The sequence below is a fragment of the Psammomys obesus genome, unplaced genomic scaffold, assembly GCF_907164565.1.
Source record: "Psammomys obesus unplaced genomic scaffold, mPsaObe1.curated_primary_1811, whole genome shotgun sequence".
NCBI classification, from domain to species: Eukaryota; Metazoa; Chordata; class Mammalia; order Rodentia; family Muridae; genus Psammomys; species Psammomys obesus.
Window position 1 is genome coordinate 11848068 of NW_026589137.1, and position 19399 is coordinate 11867466.

At 37.6% G+C, this 19399-nt stretch overlaps 1 protein-coding gene across 1 annotated transcript in view; it reads right to left on the reverse strand.

The window, feature by feature from the left end:
* Positions 1 to 19399, reverse strand: part of Col4a5 (collagen type IV alpha 5 chain) — a gene marked incomplete at its 5' end in the record, with an annotated part of 167757 nt that overhangs the window by 8659 nt on the left and 139699 nt on the right. The window contains 6 exons of the mRNA XM_055604962.1: positions 1184 to 1396; positions 3260 to 3358; positions 3793 to 3921; positions 10125 to 10196; positions 10566 to 10638; positions 13049 to 13182. Of these exons, the coding sequence (XP_055460937.1) occupies positions 1184 to 1396; positions 3260 to 3358; positions 3793 to 3921; positions 10125 to 10196; positions 10566 to 10638; positions 13049 to 13182 (720 nt within the window). The remainder of the gene's footprint in view (positions 1 to 1183; positions 1397 to 3259; positions 3359 to 3792; positions 3922 to 10124; positions 10197 to 10565; positions 10639 to 13048; positions 13183 to 19399) is intronic.

Consider the following 19399-nt stretch of genomic DNA (forward strand, 5'->3'; position numbering starts at 1 on the left):
ATGTGATCTGATAGACTAAGATCAGAAGGAAGGAGAGGAGGATCTCCCCTATCAGTGGACTTGGGGAGGGGCATGTGCAAAGAAGGGGGAAGGAGGGTGGGACTGGGAGGGGAGGAAGGAGGGGCTTATGGGGGGATACAAAGTGAATAAACTGTAATTAATAAAAATAAATAAATAAATAAGAAAGAAATAAAATAAAAATAATTTGTCTTCCAACTTAATGTATTCCAGTCACATAAGAATCTATCACCCATAAATTACAGTGTGTAATCAATCAGCTCCTATACTGTAGAGAACCTAGGACAACTGCTTCCTTACCAAACTAAATAAAAGGAAACATGGCTCTGAAGTCATCTTGCTTTAAACCAAAAATGGTAACTTGTGCTCTCTACAATGCTTTTAATTTGAAGTTAAAATTATTCATTTAAAATTTATAGTGAACCAGCAGGGGATCAATGCAGATGCAGAGACTCACAGCCAAACTTTGGACGGAGCAAAGGGAATCTTATGGAAGAAGTGAGATATAAAAGGACCTGAAGAGGACAGGAGCTACATAAGGAGACCATCAAAACCAGAAAAAAGCAGGGTCCAGGTGGGACTGCAGAGACTGATGCATCAACCAAAGACCATACGTAGAGAGAACCTAGACCCCCTTCCTGCTCAGATGTAGCCCATAGACAGCTCAGTCTCCATATGGTTTCCCTAGTAAGGGGAGAAGAGACAGTCTCTGACATGAACTCAGATGACTGCTCCTTGTTCACTTTTCCCCAAGTACGGTGACCTAGACAGGTCACAAAGAAAGAGGATCCAGGCAGTCCTGATGGGACCTGATAGGCTAGGGTTAGACAATAGGGGAGGAGGACTTCTCCTATCAGTGGACCTTGAAGGATTGATAGCTGAGGAACAGGGAGGGTGGGATCAGGAAGAGATGAGGGAGAGGCCTACAACTGGGATACAAAGTGAATAAATTGTAAAAAATAAATAAATAAATAAATAAATAAATAAATAAATAAATAAATAAATAGGATTTAAAGTGGCTCTAGTTATTTGCCTTTGATATGTTCTTCAATTTGAAGGCCCCAAATAATAAAGTTATATATTTTATTCAAGGTCACTCTAGAACCTAAGATTTAAAAAATAAATACAAAATGCATAGAAAGACATTAGATGCTAATTATCTTACCTAAGTCTTGACCATGGGCTCTTGTATTTCCTTGTACATACAGAAGAGAAAAGCCTTCATAGATACGGACTGTTCCTTGTGGGCATTGTGGGGCATCTGTTGTCTGACTGTGGCGTGTGATGAAGAATCCGTGGGCAACAGAGGTGGTTCCAGGTGGACCTGGAGGTCCTTGCAATCCATCTAGTCCTGGGGGACCATCCAATCCATGGCTACCTATTTGTATGAAACCATTTGTGTACAAGATTAAATAAGTTCTGAACCATTATGGTGGCTATTAACAAAGTATAATGACTTAATTTGATTACTTAATTTATTAAGTATTTATAGGCTATCTATAAAAGCACTGTCAGATATAATGAACAGAGAGACAAATGAGATTGTTTTCTTTGCTCTCCAAGAGATTTAAATGCATTTATTTCCTCCTGGCATTGGCTGAAGACACTAAACACTAAAATTCTAGAACAGAATTTTAGGTAAGAAGAAGTGATGCCTATGTGAAGCCAGTATGTTTGTTATCTATTCACTTGCTATGCTACAGGAGTTTGAATTTTATGACCAAATTTCAGCTAATTGTTTTGTTCTTCAATAGGAAAAGAAGGGTATAGTTTCCATAGTTCTTCCAGCTTCAGTGCCAAAAAATACATCTGAAGAATTATTCTGAAGGCTACTTGCTTAGAAAATAGGTAACTCATTCTTAAAAGCCTTCAAAGGGCAACATTTTAATATGCCACTGGCTCCTTTTTGCATGAGCTCATTTAAAAATTCTCTTTCCAGGCCTTTAATTACTTTGTGTGCTGCTTTTTGCTTTTAGGACACTTCATAGCAATGCCTGTGATAAAGATGTCACTAGTTTGTTCATTCTCTGGTAACACAAAGTTACTGAATTGACAGTGTTGGCTCTAGGATGGCCCACATCTCACTACTTTATTTTTTCACCGATGATAACTTTTTCTAATACAAATCCTTTGTGTTTATGTTACCTTGTTTTATATCTATATTACCTAGAGTCATTAACATATTAACAATCTATTGTTTGTAATCCTCTATTTTTTTCTTTTCTTTTTTGAGATGGGTTTGTGTGTGTGTGTGTGTGTGTGTGTGTGTGTGTGTGTGTATGTGTGTGTAACCATGGTTGTCCTAGCACTCACTATGTAGACCAGACTGGCCTTGAATTTAGAGATCTGCTTGCTTCTGCCTCCAAAGTGCTGGGACTAAAGGTGTGTCGCACCAGTGTCTGACTTTTATTTTTATTTTAGCAATCATATTAATGTATTTTTATAAGTTTAATCAAATTCTTTTTGGAAGTAGGTTAATTTCAGATAGACATCTAGGAAGTTGATTTTCAGTACTCAGGAGACTGAAGTAAGAGGACTGCCATGATTTGGGAGCCAACCAGGCTACACTGTAAAGATTAGACCAATAGTGATTATAGTGATATATTGAGTCAATAAACAAAAGAAGAAGATAAAATACATTTAGCAGATACCAAAGTTAATATTTTAAAGAGCATATAGTAATGACTAACTTAAAAAATTGTATATCAATACATCTCATCATGAGATTTCACCACAGTCTTCAAAGTTCTTTGGTGGTCATTTAAATTTTCCATCTATATTTACTGCATTCTATGAGGGAAATTATCTTCAGTAATGTCACAAAACGAAGAAAGATTAAAGAGTGTTCTAAAGTAGATGATGAATTTAAATAAACACATTGAAAATTAGTTGCATGGAGCTGGGAATGTGTCTCAATAGTAGCCTCCGCAGCATGCTCAAGCACTGAGTTTAAACTGCCACTAAACAAAAATAAAAATAGTTGAACAAGTAATTATTTTGAGTACCTGGAAGTATCTTGGATTTCTAGTGCTTTCTATAGAAAATATACAAATATGTATAAAAGCAAAGGCAACATTTTTATATTTGTGTGGTATAGCGTACCTTTTTGGATGTACCTTCCTATTTTTTTTTCCCAGCTCCGGATTTGCTCTATCCATAGACATTATCAAAGCTCCAAGGATATCAGGAGGCTTTAAAAGTATAAACATCACAGCCAGAAGCACTGTTTTAGTCATTTTACCTGGCTGTCCTGGCAGACCTGGGTCTCCTTTGTGCCCTCCTGCACCATCAAAGCCTGGGAGTCCATTGCGTCCTGGATCTCCTGGAGGACCAATTGTACCTACAGGAAAAAAAAATGGATTTTAATATGATCAAGCCATTTAAATTAGCGTGCCCAGAGTAGTTAAAAGAAATCTGGCTGGGCCTAATGGATGTTTGGGCATGAGATTTATCATTTTCAAGAAAAAGGAAAGTAAAATCTGTAGTATCCTGGCATTCTATTTCTTGTTAGGACTATCATTGTCAGAGACAAACTTTTTACTTGTAAGTAGCAGATCAAGAGGATGTTCTCAAATACATAGGTCTTTTTAAAATTTAATTTTATTTTTTCTGAGATAGGGTTTCTCTATATGTCATTGCCTGTAGTGGACTCTGTAGACCAGACTGGCTGCAAACTCACAGAAATCCTACTGCCTCCTTAAGTCCTGGGATTGCAGGCTTGTGCCACTGAGCCTGAGAAATAGATAGGTCTTAAATAATGATCTGTAAAGGTACCTGGTAAGCCTTTAGGGCCTGGAAGTCCTGGTGGACCTTTTAATCCAGGTTGGCCAGGAACTCCCGGAGGACCAGGATCTCCTTTGATTATAATGCTCGGTCCCGAAGGACCAGGCAATCCAGGAGGACCTGAGAAGCAAAAACATAAAAGTGAAGGCGGTGAAGAGAAATGTCAGAAGAAATAGATGCCAAATTGGCCGAAGATCAAAAGATGTATTTGTATGATTAAACAAACAAACAAACAAATAAATGAAAAGAGTACTTAACTGCTGCCACATCAAGCAGAAATGGATTTGGGGAAACTGCAATTATTTTACTATGAAAATTGATTAAAATCAGCCCATACCAGCCTTCTGGTCCATCATCCAGGAGTCCTTCCTCAGGATGTAAACTCCAGACTCCTGCAGATAGCTCCATTCTTCCATGCTCAGAACCCTTGCTCTCCTCATCTCTAGCCAGAACGTCTAGGTCACAACTGCCAGTTCTATCTGCCAGTTTCACCCATTGCTGTCATGTGCTACTGATCCCTTTTCTAAGCAAGACTTTAGACTCTAGTTACCAACTTCACCCTTTCCCATGATTTGAAAACTATCAATCTCCAGGGAGTAGCACTAGATATGCATCCTACTTCCTACTCCCCAATCCTGTTTCACTCATTCAGGTAGAAGTCTTAGACTTGTATCATAAATTCTACTAGCAATCACTGCTTGAGGATCAGTCCTGAGAACCTTCCCTCAACATTCCTGAAGATCTGCTGTAAGGATCTTTCAACTCTACAGAAGTTTTATTTGAGTGCTTAGAAAATTCACTTAGCTTCAGCTGAGCTAAGTCCTATACAGCTGGCCTCACCCTTGATAACTTGGGATTATAGAAAAAATAACTTCAAGTAGCCACTCAACAAAGGAAAGATAATATTCCCATACCAAGAAATTAACTGAACTAAAAACCAAATTCCAGATACCAAGACCTCATCAGAGATATAGAAACATCAATAACCTAAACAATAAGTCTCCACCAAATACTAGTACTCACATAATAATGTTCCCTGAGATAATTGACTCAGATGACTTTTAAGACAGTATTTGAAAAAAGTAAAAATGAGAATTAGCAAGAGACTTGAAAAGATATTAATAAATTCTGGAATCAATCCTTCAAAAACACAAAGAGTTAAATGAAATAATAAAAACAAGTCAACATACAAAATAGAATTTAATAAAGAGATAGAATATCTGACAAAATAAAATAAATCTTGAAATGAAAATTCAGAAATTTAAAAAAAAACAGATGAAAGCCTTACCATTAGACTTGACCAAGTCGAAGAAAGAATATTAAGTTTTAAAGAAAAGGTAGAATAATTGGATCACTCAGCCAAAAATATGTCAAATTCAAAAAATTCCAAGAATGGAGGATACAGGAATTCTGGCACACCATGAAAAGGCCAAATCTAGGAATAATAACTTTAGAAGAAGAAGAAACTTAGATAAAAAACAAAGAAATTATTCTCAACAAAGTCATAGAAAAAAATATCCCTAATATAAGGAAAGAGATCAAATTCCAGAAAGGATAGAGAACATCAAAATATACTGGGTCAGAAAACACATTCCCCATAATAAATAATAAGAAATACACAAAAGAATGAAAAGGTATTAAAAGTTGTAAGCAAAAAAGACCGTATCACATATAGTGTCAGAATAACAGCTGATTTTTTTCGTAGAAACCAAGAAAGCTAGAATTGATTGGAATGATGTTACTCAAGTTATGAAAAAAAAAACCAAAACACCAGCCCAGCTGGTATATACACCCAAACTATCAGTTATTCTAGGAGAAAGGAAAACTTTTTATGATAAAAATGTAGTTAAAGAATCTATGATCCATAAGCTAGCTTTAGAGATCATGTTTCCGGGAATACTGAGGTCAGAAGAAAAGGATGAAGATTCCAAGCACAAGGAACAAACAAAAAAAATTCTAGAATGTTGAATGAAAAGAAGCTTAAAGGAGCCCAAGGCAGCTCAGCATCCAAAAGGGTTCCCCCATAATAGGACCAGGGACCATCTCTGACATGAACTCATGGGCTGGTTCTTGGATCACCTTCGCCTGAGGGGGAAGTAGCCTTACCAGTCCAGAGAGGAAGACAAAGAAGACAGTCTTGATGAGACCTGATAGACTAGAGTCAGATGGAAAGGGAGGATGACCTCCCCTATCATTGGACTGGGGGAGGGGCATGGGAGAACAAGAGGGAGGGAGGGTAGGATTGGTAGGGGATGATAGAGGAGGGGTCTACAGCTGGGATACAAAGTGAATAAACTGTAATTAATAAAAAATAAAACATCACAAAAGAGCAAAGTATCAGAAATAAATGTCTACTATTCAATAATAACTTTTATTGTTCACAGTTCTCCAATAAAGTAACACAGATTAATAGTTTGGATCAGAAAACAAGATAAATCTTTTATTGTTACTTCTAAGAAATATACTTAATGAGTAATGACAGATACCATGTTAGAGTAAAAGGATAGAAAAAGGTATTCTAAAAAAATGGATCCAAAAAAATATAAGCATAGTGTAGGTATTCTAATATCTGATGAAATAGATTTAAAAAACAAAACTGATCAGAGATAAAGGGAAATTGTATACACATTAAAGCAAAAATTCCCAGGATTAAGCAATCTTAAACATATATTCACTAAACACAGAATATAAATGGCTGAGAATCATTTCAAAACGTTTAATATATTTAGCCAACAGAGAAATGCAAATTAAAACACTTTGGGACTTTATCTTAACCAATCAGAATGCCTAGAATATAAATAAAATGTATATACACATATAACATGTACAAACACAAACAAACAAAAAACAAAATAATAAGTGCTGACATGAATGTGAGAAAAGATGAACACATGTTCACTGCTGGTGAAAGTACATCTTGTACAGCCACTTGGAAAATCAGTGTGGAAGTTTTTCAAGAAGCTATATTTTTTATTGTTTATTATTTTTATAGAACATTTTTTAAATTTTTATTTAACTTTTATTAATTACACTTTATTCATTTTGTATCCCCCCATAAGCCCCTTCCTCCTCCCCTCCCAGTCCCACCCTTCCCCCCCCTTTCTGCATGCATGCCCCTCCCCAAGTCCTCCTCTCCTTCTTTCTGATCTTAGTCTATCAGTTCTCATCAGAAGTGGCTGCATTGTCAGGGTTCTAGGTTATCTCCATGGATAGTTCTTGGTTGGAGTATGAGTCTCTAGGAAGTTCCCTGTGTTTATTATTATTAGTTACATTTTATTAACTCTGTATCCCAGCTGTATCCTGCTCCCTTATTCCCTGCCAATCCTACCCTCCCTCCCTCAGCTTCTCCCTGCCCCTTTCCAAGTCCATGGATTGGGGACTTTCGTCTGGCCCTGTTTTATCAGGTATCTTCAGGGCTGGCTGCAAAGTCCTCCTCTGTGTCCTTGTTTTTTTTTTAATTTAATTTTATTTATATATTTATTTATTAAAATTTATTCACTTTGTATCCCCTCTGTAGCCCACTCTCTTGTCTCCTCCCAGCACCCATTCTACCCTCCTCCTTCCTCCCCTACACCGTTTCCCTAGTCTCCTGATAGGGGAGGACCTCTTCCCCTTCTATCTGAACTTTATCAGGTCTTATCAAGGCTGGCTGCATCCTTCTCCTCCATGGCCTGGCAAGGGCTGCACCCCAGGAGGAGTTGATCAGACAGCCTGCCACTGAGTTCATGTCAGAGACAGCCTCTGCTACCCTTACTAGGGCAACCACTTGAGACTGAGCAACCAGTGAGCTTCCTTTGAACAAGGAGTCGAGGCCCTCTTCATGCATGATCCTTAGTTGGAGTATCAGTCTCTTCAGGGCCCAGTATTTCAGATCTGTTGTTCTCCTTGTGGAGCTCCTGTCCACTCCAGGTCCTATCATCTCCCTCTTCTTCCATAAGGATTCTGGGATTCTGCCCAAAATTTGGTCACCTGTCTCAGTATCTCCTTCGATACTCTGGTTGGTAGAGTCTTTCAGAGGTCTTCTGTGGAAGGTTCCTGTCCTGTTATCTGCCCTTTCCTACTTCCGATGTGTATACAATTTGCCCTTCTGAACCAGGATTAAGCATCTTCCCTAGGGTCCTCCTTGTTGTTTAGCTTCTTTAGGGCTATAGATTTTACAATGTTTCTCCTATATTATATGGCTAATATCCACTTATAAGTGAGCATATATCATTTGTGTTTCTCTGATACTGGGTTACTTCACCCAGAATGACCTTTTCTAGTTCTCACCATTTGCCTGAAATTTTCATGATTTCCTTGTTTTTAATTGCTGAGTAGTATTCCATTGTGTAAATGTACCAGAATTTGTGCATCCATTCCTCTGCTGAGGGACATCTAAGTTGTTTCCAGCTTCTGGTTATTACTAATAAAGCTGCTACAAACATGGTTGAACAAATGTCCTTGTTGAATGGTGGGGCATCTTTTGGGTATTTTTCCAGGAGAGGTATAGCTGGATCTTGAGGTAGCACTATTCCTAATAGTCTGAGAAAGCACCAGACTTATTTCCAAAGTGGTTGTACAAGTCTGCACTCCTTCCAGCAATGAAGGAGGGTTCCCCTTTCTCCACACCCTCTCCAGCATGTGTTGTCACTTGAGTTTTTGATCTTAGCCATTCTGATCAGTGTAAGATGGAATCTCAGAGTTGTTGGATTTGCATTTCCCTGATGACTAAGGATACTGAGCATTTCTTTAAGTGTTTATCTACCAGTCGATATTACTATATTAAGAATTCTCTGTTTAGCTCTGTGCCACATTTTTAATTGGATTTTTTTTTGGTTTTTAGTGTATAATTCCTTAAGTTCTTTATATATTCTGGATATTAGCCTTCTGTCAGATGTAGGGTTGGTGTAGATCTTTTCCCAGTCTGTAGGTTGTCATTTTGTTCTGATGAAAATGTTCTTTGCTTTACAGAATATTTTCAGTTTCATGAGGTCCCATTTATTAATAATTGATCTTAGAACCTGAGCTGTTGCTGTTCTCTTCAGGAAGTTGTCTCCTATGCCAGTGATTTCCAGGCTCTTTCCCTATTTTTTCTTCCAACAGATTTAGTGCATCTCGTTTTATACTGAGGTCTTTGGTCACTTGGACTTTAATTTGGTGGAAGGTGACAAATATGAATATATTTGTATTTTTTTCTATATGTAGACATCCAATTAGACCAGCACCATTTGTTGAGGATGCTGATTTTTTCCCCCTTGTGTGGTTGTGGTTTCTTTGTCAAAAATCAGGTGCCTGTAGGTGTGTGCTTTTATTTCTTTCACGTTTCTAAGTATCAGGCATAAAAAGCTTAGGAGAAGAAAAATTCTTTTTATTTTTATTTTTTTTAATTTTTATTAGTTATAATTTATTCACTTTGTATCCCTCTCTCTTCCCCTCCCAACCCCACCCTCTTTCCCCTTCTCCATCCATGCCCCTCCCCAGTCCAATGATAGGGGAGATCCTCCTTCCCTTCCTTCTGATCCTAGTCTATCAGGTCTCATCAAGAGTGGCTGCATTGTCTTCCTTGTGTCCTAGTAAGGCTGCTTCCCCCTCAGGAGGAGGTAATTAAAGAGCAGGCCAATCAGTTCATGTCAGAGACAGTCCTTGTTCCTATTACTATGAAACCCACTTGGATACTCTACTGCCATGGGCTACATCTGTGCAGGGGTCTAAGTTATCTCCATAAATGGTCCTTGGTTGGAGTTATAAGTCTTAGAAAAGACCCTGTGCTCAGATTTTTTGGTTCTGTTGCTCTCCTTGTGGAGCTCCTGTCCTTTTCAGGTCTTACTATTTCCTACTTCTTTCATAAGGTTCCCTGCACTCTGCTCAAATGTTGGCCACAAGTCTCAGCATCTGCTTTGATACATTGCTGAGTAGAGCCTTTCAGAGGCCCTCTGTGGACATTTGCTAAACCATGTTTGTAGCAGCTTTATTTGTAATAGTCAGAACCTGGAAACAACACAGATGCCCCTCCACTGAGGAATGGATACAGAAAGTGTGGTACTTCTATACAAAGGAATACTACTCAGCAATTAGAAACAAGGAAATCATGAAATTTGCAGGCAAATGGTGGGAACTGGAAAAGATCATCCTGAGTGAGGTATCCCAGAGGCAGAAAGACACACACGGTATATACTCACTCACAAGTGGATATTAGACATCTAATGTAGGATAAACATACTAAAATCTGTACAGCCAAAGAAACTAATCAGGAAGGAGGACTCTGATGAAGATGCTCAATCCCCATTCAGAAAGGCAAATAAGATTGACATTAGAAGAAGAAAACTAGGAAGAAAAATTCTTACCTGGGGGCCCAGTAAGGCCTGGTTCCCCATCAGGGCCAGTAGAGCCTGGTATTCCAATAGGTCCTTTCATTCCTGGAAAGATGATACATAAAATAAAATAACATGAAAAAGGAAACAAGACAGCCTGTATATAGAAAAATTAGAAAAAATAGATTTTTCCAAAGGAGATTAATAAATATGGTCAACACTAGTTTGACTTAGGGTGTTGGTTACTACTACTACTACCACTACTACTGCCACCACCACTACTAGTAATGATAAAATAATAATGATAATAAAGTAATTAACAAGAAAAGAAAACTTTACTTTAGAGAGAAACAAATGAGGTGAGCTGAAGGAAGGTAGTGGAGGTGCATGTGAGAATAATACATGGAATGTTCAAAGAATAAATAAAGTACTTCAACATATAAAAGAAAAATCTTAAAACATCCTTTCAAATACCTGGAAATCCTGGAACACCAGGGAGACCAGGATCTCCTTTCATTCCATTGAGACCTGGTTGGCCAGGTTTCCCCTAAATCAATGAAAACATTGCTGTTAGAAATAAAACTAGAAAGAAGTGGAAGAGGAGAATGAAGATTCAAGTACTACACATTGGCTTAGAAAGTTTTTTCAGTTAACTTGAATTATTCAAATTCTAACTTTGCTTCTTACTACTTTGTGACTTTCATCAATAGTTTTCTCTTTTGTAGTATGGAGAAAATATTAGTATGTCTACTTTATGGAGTTGCAGTAAGGATCAAAATACAAAGTTCATGCTAATTACATGGAAAATTGATGATATTGGTCATTTTGTAAGTGATGGTTATTAACAAATACTTTCTTTTTGTTATAGATACTAAGATTAGAATAATATACATAAAAATGATAAAGTCTAAAAGACTTATGAACATAATCTAGAAACCATTAATTAGGTTGAGGAGCCACCAGTAGTATAGAAAGCAAGAGGGAAAATAGTTCAAGAATATAAAGGAAGAACATACAATGTCAAAATGATTGAAGAAGCTACTGGACTACACTAACTGTAAAACAATGAAGCTTTTAATTACAGGTATCAAATGGAACTAGGGTGAAAATGTATTTTTATGTCAAAACAAAGTGTCAAAGAAAAGGTGGTTTAAGAAGCATTGCAGAATATCATTGGATTCAGTTTGATGTTATTATCAAATCTGGGACAATGTGAATATCAAAATACACAACAGTTTAAAAATTTATCAATCACTGGGAAAGAGAAACCATACACCCATATTCATAATAAATGTGTGAATACACAGAATAGAAGAGATATTCTTGCCTACAGTAGGGCTAAATTGTACATGTGGAAACAGTACCAAGTTTACAAAGTCGTCATTTTGCCATTAACCCGGTAGACATTTTCCAGACAGAACTCATTTACAGATGTTAAACTGAAGGGGAATTTTTAATGAGGACAGTACTTTTGTGTGGTATTAAAGTACCTTCCTATTGTATTTCTTTTAAGTTGAAAAGGGGGAAGTAGTGACCACTGGGAAATAGTGACAGCTTGATTAGGTTATTAAAATAACCTCATAAGTTACAATAAGTCACAGATGCGCAATGGATGGACATCATAAGCCTATAAGAGGATGCAATATCACTCTTGTAGTATTCTATTCAATGACACATAACCTGAATCTAATTAAAAATAACAAATTATACAAAAGAAGTTATTCTATTTTAAAAGTGGGTAGAGGTTACACTTTAAGTGTAAAGTTATGAAAGAAAAAAGCTAATGAAATATTTTATATAATAAAAGATTAAAGAGACACAGTATTTGATTTCTGTTCAATTTTGTGAAGTTGATAACTGCACTGTGATTATATGAAAGAATTTTGTTGTTATTGTTTGAGACAGGGTTTCTCTGTGTAGCTTTGGCTGTCCTGGAACTCATTCTGTAGACAAGGCTGGCCTCCAAATCAGAGATCTACCTGCATCTGCCTCCTTAGTAGTAAATTAGAGTACATAGGAGAAGAATTAGTGTGTAAATAACTACAGAACAAGCAATGGGAGGATTAAATGTTTAAATCTAGGTAGCTAGAAGAATGATGGTATGGAAAAAAATAAAAATAAAATACTGGAAAAATGTTAAGGATTACTACTTTACAGATAATCTTTTCTGTTTGTTAGGAGGACTTCACAATTAGAAGACATCCCAGAAAGTATAGGCTGTCTACTAAGAATCTGCTTGAATGAATCTCTGAGTCATTCAAACCAAGACAGAAAACACAGGAGTAACTGGAGAAGCTAAGAGTGCGGGAACCCCTATGGAAGAAGGGGGAGATAGGAAGACTTTGAAGGGACAGGAGCTCCACAAGGAGACCATCAGAGCCAAAAAACTTGGCCAAGGGGGACCTGCAGAGACCTACACTCCAACCAAGGACCATGCATGGAGAAGACCTAGGACCTTCCTTATCAGTGGGCCAGGGGAGGAGCATAGGAGAAGAAGACAGAAAGTGGGTTGGACTGGGAGAAGATGGAGGGGGGTGGCTATGGTTGTGATATAAAGTGAATAAATTGTAATAAATAAATACAAAATAAATAAATATAAGTAAAGAGAGAGAACTGAAATGCCTTTTTCCTCGTAGATTCAAAGGAAATACATGTAGCAGAACTGAAACCTGACCCTAAGTCTAATTACTTCCCTTTGTGTGTATTCACCCCAAATGCAATGCACTAATGTGCATATGTGAGTTTCCTCATCATAGGTTTGCTTTCACCAAAACCCTTTTAGTATGAAACAGCAAAGACACTTTAGTGGGAATACTATGAACCTTGCCTTATCTTTTCTCTTTACTCTATAGTGAGACAGGTGGTAAAGGTTAATAAAATTCTGCAACTCAGAACCCCCACTTTGAAAGCTGTCACCCACACTATTCTGTCATCAAATGCCTATTCTCGTTTCTTACCGGGAGTCCAGGTGGTCCTTGATCTCCTTTAAAACCAGGTAAGCCAGGTGGCCCAGGTGGGCCTGGATTTCCCCTCTCTCCTTTAATACCTGCATTTCCAGGGGGACCACGGGGACCTTCTGAACCTGGTAGACCTGGATAATGCACAACAAATGGCTACATTTTAGTATAGTATGCCAGGCTTTTTTTTTAAAGAATATTTCATTAGTTACTTTTTTACATTATTTTATTGTTTATTATTATTAGTTACATTTTATTAACTCTGTATCCCAGCTGTATCCCGCTCCCTTATTCCCTCCCAAACTCACCCTCCCTCCCTCAGCTTCTCCCTGCCCCTTTCCAAGTCCATGGATTGGGGAGCTCTTTGACTCCCCACCCCCCCAAGGGAGGAGCAGTTCTGCTAGGCCACAGAGGAGGACTTCGAAGTCAGCCCTGAAGATACCTGATAAAACAGGGCCAGACGAAAGGGGAGGAGGTTCTCCCCAATCCGTGGACCAGGCTTTTAAAATATCAGACATCTTTGTGTTAGTTGGTGAGATAAAATACGTAGATGCAGATTGGGTCATTTCCTAGTGTAAATGCAGATTCTTTTTGTTATGAATGCTGGTCTGTAGACCCTTTGGGTTTACATTATTTTCTGAAACAGTGTCTCATGTATTTTAGGTAATTATTGTACACGATATGCAGCAAACAAATGACCTTGAACTTCTGATCTGTCTGCCTCCAGCTCCCAAGTGCTCAGATTACTGGGATGTACCACCAGGTCTAGTTTATGTTATCCCGAAGATTAGGACGGCTTCATGCATTCTAGTGAAGTACTCTACCAACTCAGAAACATCTCTCCAGACCCTTGTGTTTTATTTTCTACTAAACATAATAAAGTCAGATCTAAATCTGGGTATGCTAATGTTTGCTTCTGTAATCTCAGAAAAAGTGTTTGACTTATATGGAAATGAACATAGGAGACCACCGGTCTCAAATTGCAGTATGCATCTGTGGGAAGGGGAATGTTAAAAGAGATTCCTGAGTCACTCCTGGAGCTTTGGTTCCAGTATAGTTGGGGAGAGTGCCCAAGGCTTTAGTAGGTAAAACTACTAGATGCATGACCTCTGCTTAGAGAATGACTGCTGTAGAGCAATTAGGAATTCAAGTCATTTCTCTGACTATAGTTAAAAGTAAATTACTTAGGGATAAGGATATAGCATTTGGCTAGATCCTGGGTTTGATTTCCAGTACAGCAAAAATTACAATTGTTTTATTCACAAGAAGATATATTCATTCATCATTTATTACTAATCAATCTCTGTAGTGTGTGGATCAAACATGTGGCCTGTGTGTGCTATGCAAACATCTAGCTTCTGATCAATGTCTTATGGAACAATTAAGACACAAGCACACTAGATGCTGAAAAACATTTGACAAAGTCCAACACCCATTCATGTTTAAAGTCTTGGAGAGATCAGGTATACAAGGCACATATCTAAACATAGTAAAGGCAATATACAGCAAGCCTATAGCCAACATCAAACTCAATGGAGAGAAACTTAAATCAATACCACTGAAATCAGGGACAAGATAAGGCTGCCCACTCTCTCAATATCTCTTCAACATAGTACTTGAAGTCCTACTCAGAGCAATAAGACAACTAAAGGAGATCAAGGGGATACAAATCGGAAAGGAAGAGGTCGAAATGTCACTATTTGCAGATGATATAACAATATACATGAGCGACACCAAAAATTCAACCAGAGAACTCCTCCAGCTGATAAACACCTTCAGCAAAGTGGCAGGATACAATATCAACTTAAAAAAAATCAGAAGCCCTCCTGTATACCAAAGACAAAAGGGCCGAGAAAGAAATTAGGGAAACAACACTCTTCACAATAGCCACTAATAACATAAAGTACCTTGGGGTGACACTAACCAAGCAAGTGAAAGATCTGTTTGAGAAAAACTTCAAGTCTCTGAAGAAAGAAATTGAAGAAGTTATCAGAAGATGGAAAGATCTCCCATGCTCATGGATTGGTAGGATTAACATTGTGAAAATGGCCTTCCTGCCAAAAGCAATCTACAGATTCAATGCAATTCCCATCAAAATACCAACTCAATTCTTTACAGACCTTGAAAAAAAGATTCTCAGCTTCATATGGAGAAACAAAAAACCCAGAATCTCCCAAACAGTCCTGTACAACAACAGATCATCTGGAGGTATCTTCATCCCCGATCTCAAGTTGTATTACAGAGCAATAGTAATAAAAACTGCATGGTATTGGCATAAAAACAGAAAGGAGGATCAATGGAACCGCATAGAAGACCCAGAAATAAACCCACACACCTATGAATACTCGATTTTTGACAAAGAAGCAAAAACCATTCAATGGAAAAAAGACAGCATCTTCTACAAATGGTGCTGGTCCAACTGGATGCCTACATGCAGAAAAATGAAAATAGATCCATATTTATCACCCTGCACAAAACTAACGTCCAAGTGGATCAAAGACCTCAACATAAAACCAGATACTCTAAATCTGTTAGAAGAAAAAGTGGGGAACAGCCTAGAACTCATTGGCACAGGAGACAACTTCCTGAACAGAACACCATCAGCACAGGCTCTAAGAGCAACAATCAATAAATGGGACCTCATGAAACTGAAAAGCTTCTGTAAAGCAAAGGACACTGTCATCAAAACAAAACGACTGCCTAGAGATTGGGAAAAAATCTTCACTAACCCTTTATCTGACAGAGGACTAATATCCAGTATATACAAAGAACTTAAGAAGCTGAAAAGCAGCAAACCAAGTAATCCACTTAAAAAATGGGGAACAGAGCTAAACAGAGAATTCTCGACAGAAGAATATCGAATGGGCAGAATAACACTTAAAGAAATGCTCAACCTCATTAGCCATCAGGGAAATGCAAATCAAAACGACCCTGAGATATCACCTTACACCCATCAGAATGGCCAAGATGAAAAACTCAAGTGACAACACATGCTGGAGAGGTTGTGGAGAAAGGGGAACCCTCCTCCACTGCTGGTGGGAATGTAAACTGGTACAACCACTCTGGAAATCTATCTGGCACTTTCTAAGACAATTAGGAATAGTGCTTCCTCAAGACCCAGCTATACCACTGCTAGGTATATACCCAAACTTTGCTCAAGTACACAAAAAGGATACTTGCTCAACCATGTTTATAGCAGCATTATTTGTAATAGCCAGAACCTGGAAACAACCCAGATGTCCATCAACGGAGGAATGGGTATAGAAATTGTGGTATTTTTACACAATGGAATACTACTCAACAATCACAAAGGAGAAATTCATGAAATTTGCAGGCAAATGGTGGGATCTAGAAAAGATCATTCTGCGTGAAATATCCCAGAAGGAGAAAGACAAACACGGCATATAATCACTTATATTGACCTATAAGATATGAAAAACATAATGAAATCTATACACCTAAAAAAGATAATCAAGAGAGCAGACATGGGGTAAGATGATCAATCCTGGTTTAGAAAGGCAGATGGGATGTGCATTGAACGTATGACAGGAGTCTACTGAGCGCATCTGAAAGACTCTAACTAGCAGTGTTTTCAAAGCAGATACAAAGATTCATGACCAAAACTTCGGCAGAGTACAGGGAATCATATGAAAGAAGCGGAGTTAGTATGATGGGGAAAGGATAGGAGCTCCACAAGGACCAAAGATATCTGGGCACAGGGTCTTTTCTGAGACTGACATGCAACCAAGGACCATGTATGAATATAACATAGAACCTCAGCTCAGATGTAGCCTGTGGTAGCTCAGTAACCAATTGGTTTCCCATAGTGAGGGGAACAAGGACTATTTCTATCAGGAACTCAATGACTGGCTCTTTGACCTCCCCACCCCCCAATGGAGGAACAGTCCTGTTAGGCCACAGAGGAGGGTTTCGCAGCCATTCCTGAAGATACCTGATAAAACAGGATCGGATGAATGGGGAGGAGGTCCCCCCCATCAGTGGACCTGGAAAGGGGCACGATGGAGATGACGGAGGGAGGGTGGGATTGGGAGGGAATGAGGGATCGGGACATGGCTGGGATACAGAGTTAATACAGTGTAACTGATAAGAAAAAAATAAAATAATAAAAAAAAGACACAAGCACAGTAACTTCCAGTTGATTTTAGTGATATTTTTTGACACATAGGATATGTTTTAAATGTCGGATATTTATTGTTTCAGTACAGTTCACTTAAAAGTTATTTTAAAATATTTTTGTGGGTTTTTGCTAAGGTTTTTTTTTAATTTACTAAAATTTTAACATATTATTCTAAAGAAAGATATCAGTCTTCTTAAACAACCAGGTGGCTTTATTACTGGGCAAGCCTATTGGAGGAAGGCAGGGAATAAATGCTACATGTTTGTAGAGTGCTTAATGGCTAGAGCTAAAGCTATTTCAAAGTCCTAGCTAAGCTAGTATGTATATCATCTCTCCTGTGGCAGCCTTAATTTTTTACATTTATTTCAATAAAAAAAGTTTTTATGTAGGCATGATTTTAAAAGGTATAACCTATACTCAAAGCAATTTATAGAACAATGGGGTGGTGTTTACATATGACCAAAGGGTCTTATTTTTGACATATTAAACTCAGTCTTTAACGACCTTCCCTAACTTTTATGACTCTAAATAAAAGGGCATACACTAATAATACAGAATAGCACATTGATTAGAAGCACTGGATGCTGGAATTGTGATGCTGAGTTCTAATCCCAGCTCCATCAGTGATTACTTCTTTGACCTTAACAAGATTATTGATCTTTTCAGCTTTAATTTCTTCTTATGTGGAATAGAAACAAAAAATAACCTTAGTTTTTTCCTGTTTTTTTAAATATTAAATTAAATCGCAGGTAAAAATTACTTGTGAGTAACTATCAAATAGTCAGAATCATGAAATTTTGTTATTTTATAGTTATGATTATTATTATATAATTAGTAATAAAATTAAAGATAAGATTGGATTTTTAATGTTTCAAGAATTTTTAAGTGACTGCATAATGTAGCATTTATCTGAATATGACAAAGATGAAGCAAGCTCATAATAATACAGCAATTAATTTTTACAATAGATAACTTAAATCATACAATCACCTAGGTTGGCAACTAGATACCACAATCACAAAAATTACTTTCTCATTTTCTTTATTTTAATCAATTATTTTTTTTTGTTTTTTTAATTACTTTTTATTTTTTTACATTAATTACATTTTACTTGCTTTGCATCTCAGCTGTATCCCCCTCCCTCATTCCCTCCCAATCTCACCCTCATCTCCACCCATGCCCCTCTGAGTCCACTGATAGGGAAGATGCACCTCCCCTTCCATCTGACCCTAGCTTATCAGGTCTCAGCAAGACTGGCTGCATTGTCCTCCTCTGTATCCTGACAAGGCTGCTTCTCCCTCGGTGGTTGGGGTGAAGGAAGGGAAGTCAAAGAGCCAGCCACTGATTTCATATCAGAGACAGTCGTTGTTCCCATTACTAGGGAACCCACTTGGATACTGAGCTGCCATGGGCTACATCTGAGCAGGGGTTCTAGGTTATCTCTATGCATGGGCCTTGGTTTGAGTATCAGTCTCAGAAAAGACTCCTGAGCCCAGATATTTTGTTTCTGTTGCTCTCCTTGTGCAACTCCTGTCTTCTCCAGGTCTTATTAACTACCTCTTCTTTCATATGATTCCCTGCACTCTGCCCAAAGTTTGGCTATGAGTCTCAGCATCTGCTTTGATACACTGCTGGGTAGAGTCTTTCAGAGGCCCTCTGCTGTAGGCTCCTTTCAATTTTTTATTAATTATAATTTATTCATTTTGCATCACAGCTGTAGACCCCTCCCTCATCCTCTCCTGAAAGTTTTGGGATACTTAACATTTAAAAAACAAAACCACATAAAAAATTAAAAAAAATTAAAATTTAATTAAAAAAGAAAAAAAGAACAAAAACAAAACCACAGCTGCTTAGCTCAAATACACTGGAATAATGTTTTCTAAATAAACATGGTAATTTGTACAATTTAGACTAAAGGTCTGGTAGCAAATTAGGCTGTTAAGTGAAAATTAACCAATCTCTAAGCCAACCCAATTACAATGATGAGAGAAGATTTAAGATGGGGAAAAGTGAACTTCTGAATGCTATCATTCTCTATTTGGAGTTTCTGGAATACTATATCATCTGATGAGAAGGTCTAGAATACTGCACCTTTGAGGAAAAGGTACTATTCTTTTATCAACTTAAAGAAAATACTGGGAATTTTATGTCATTTCAGACCTGGTATTTGAATTGTCTCTAAAAATTAAATTAACAAAATAGTAAGGACATAG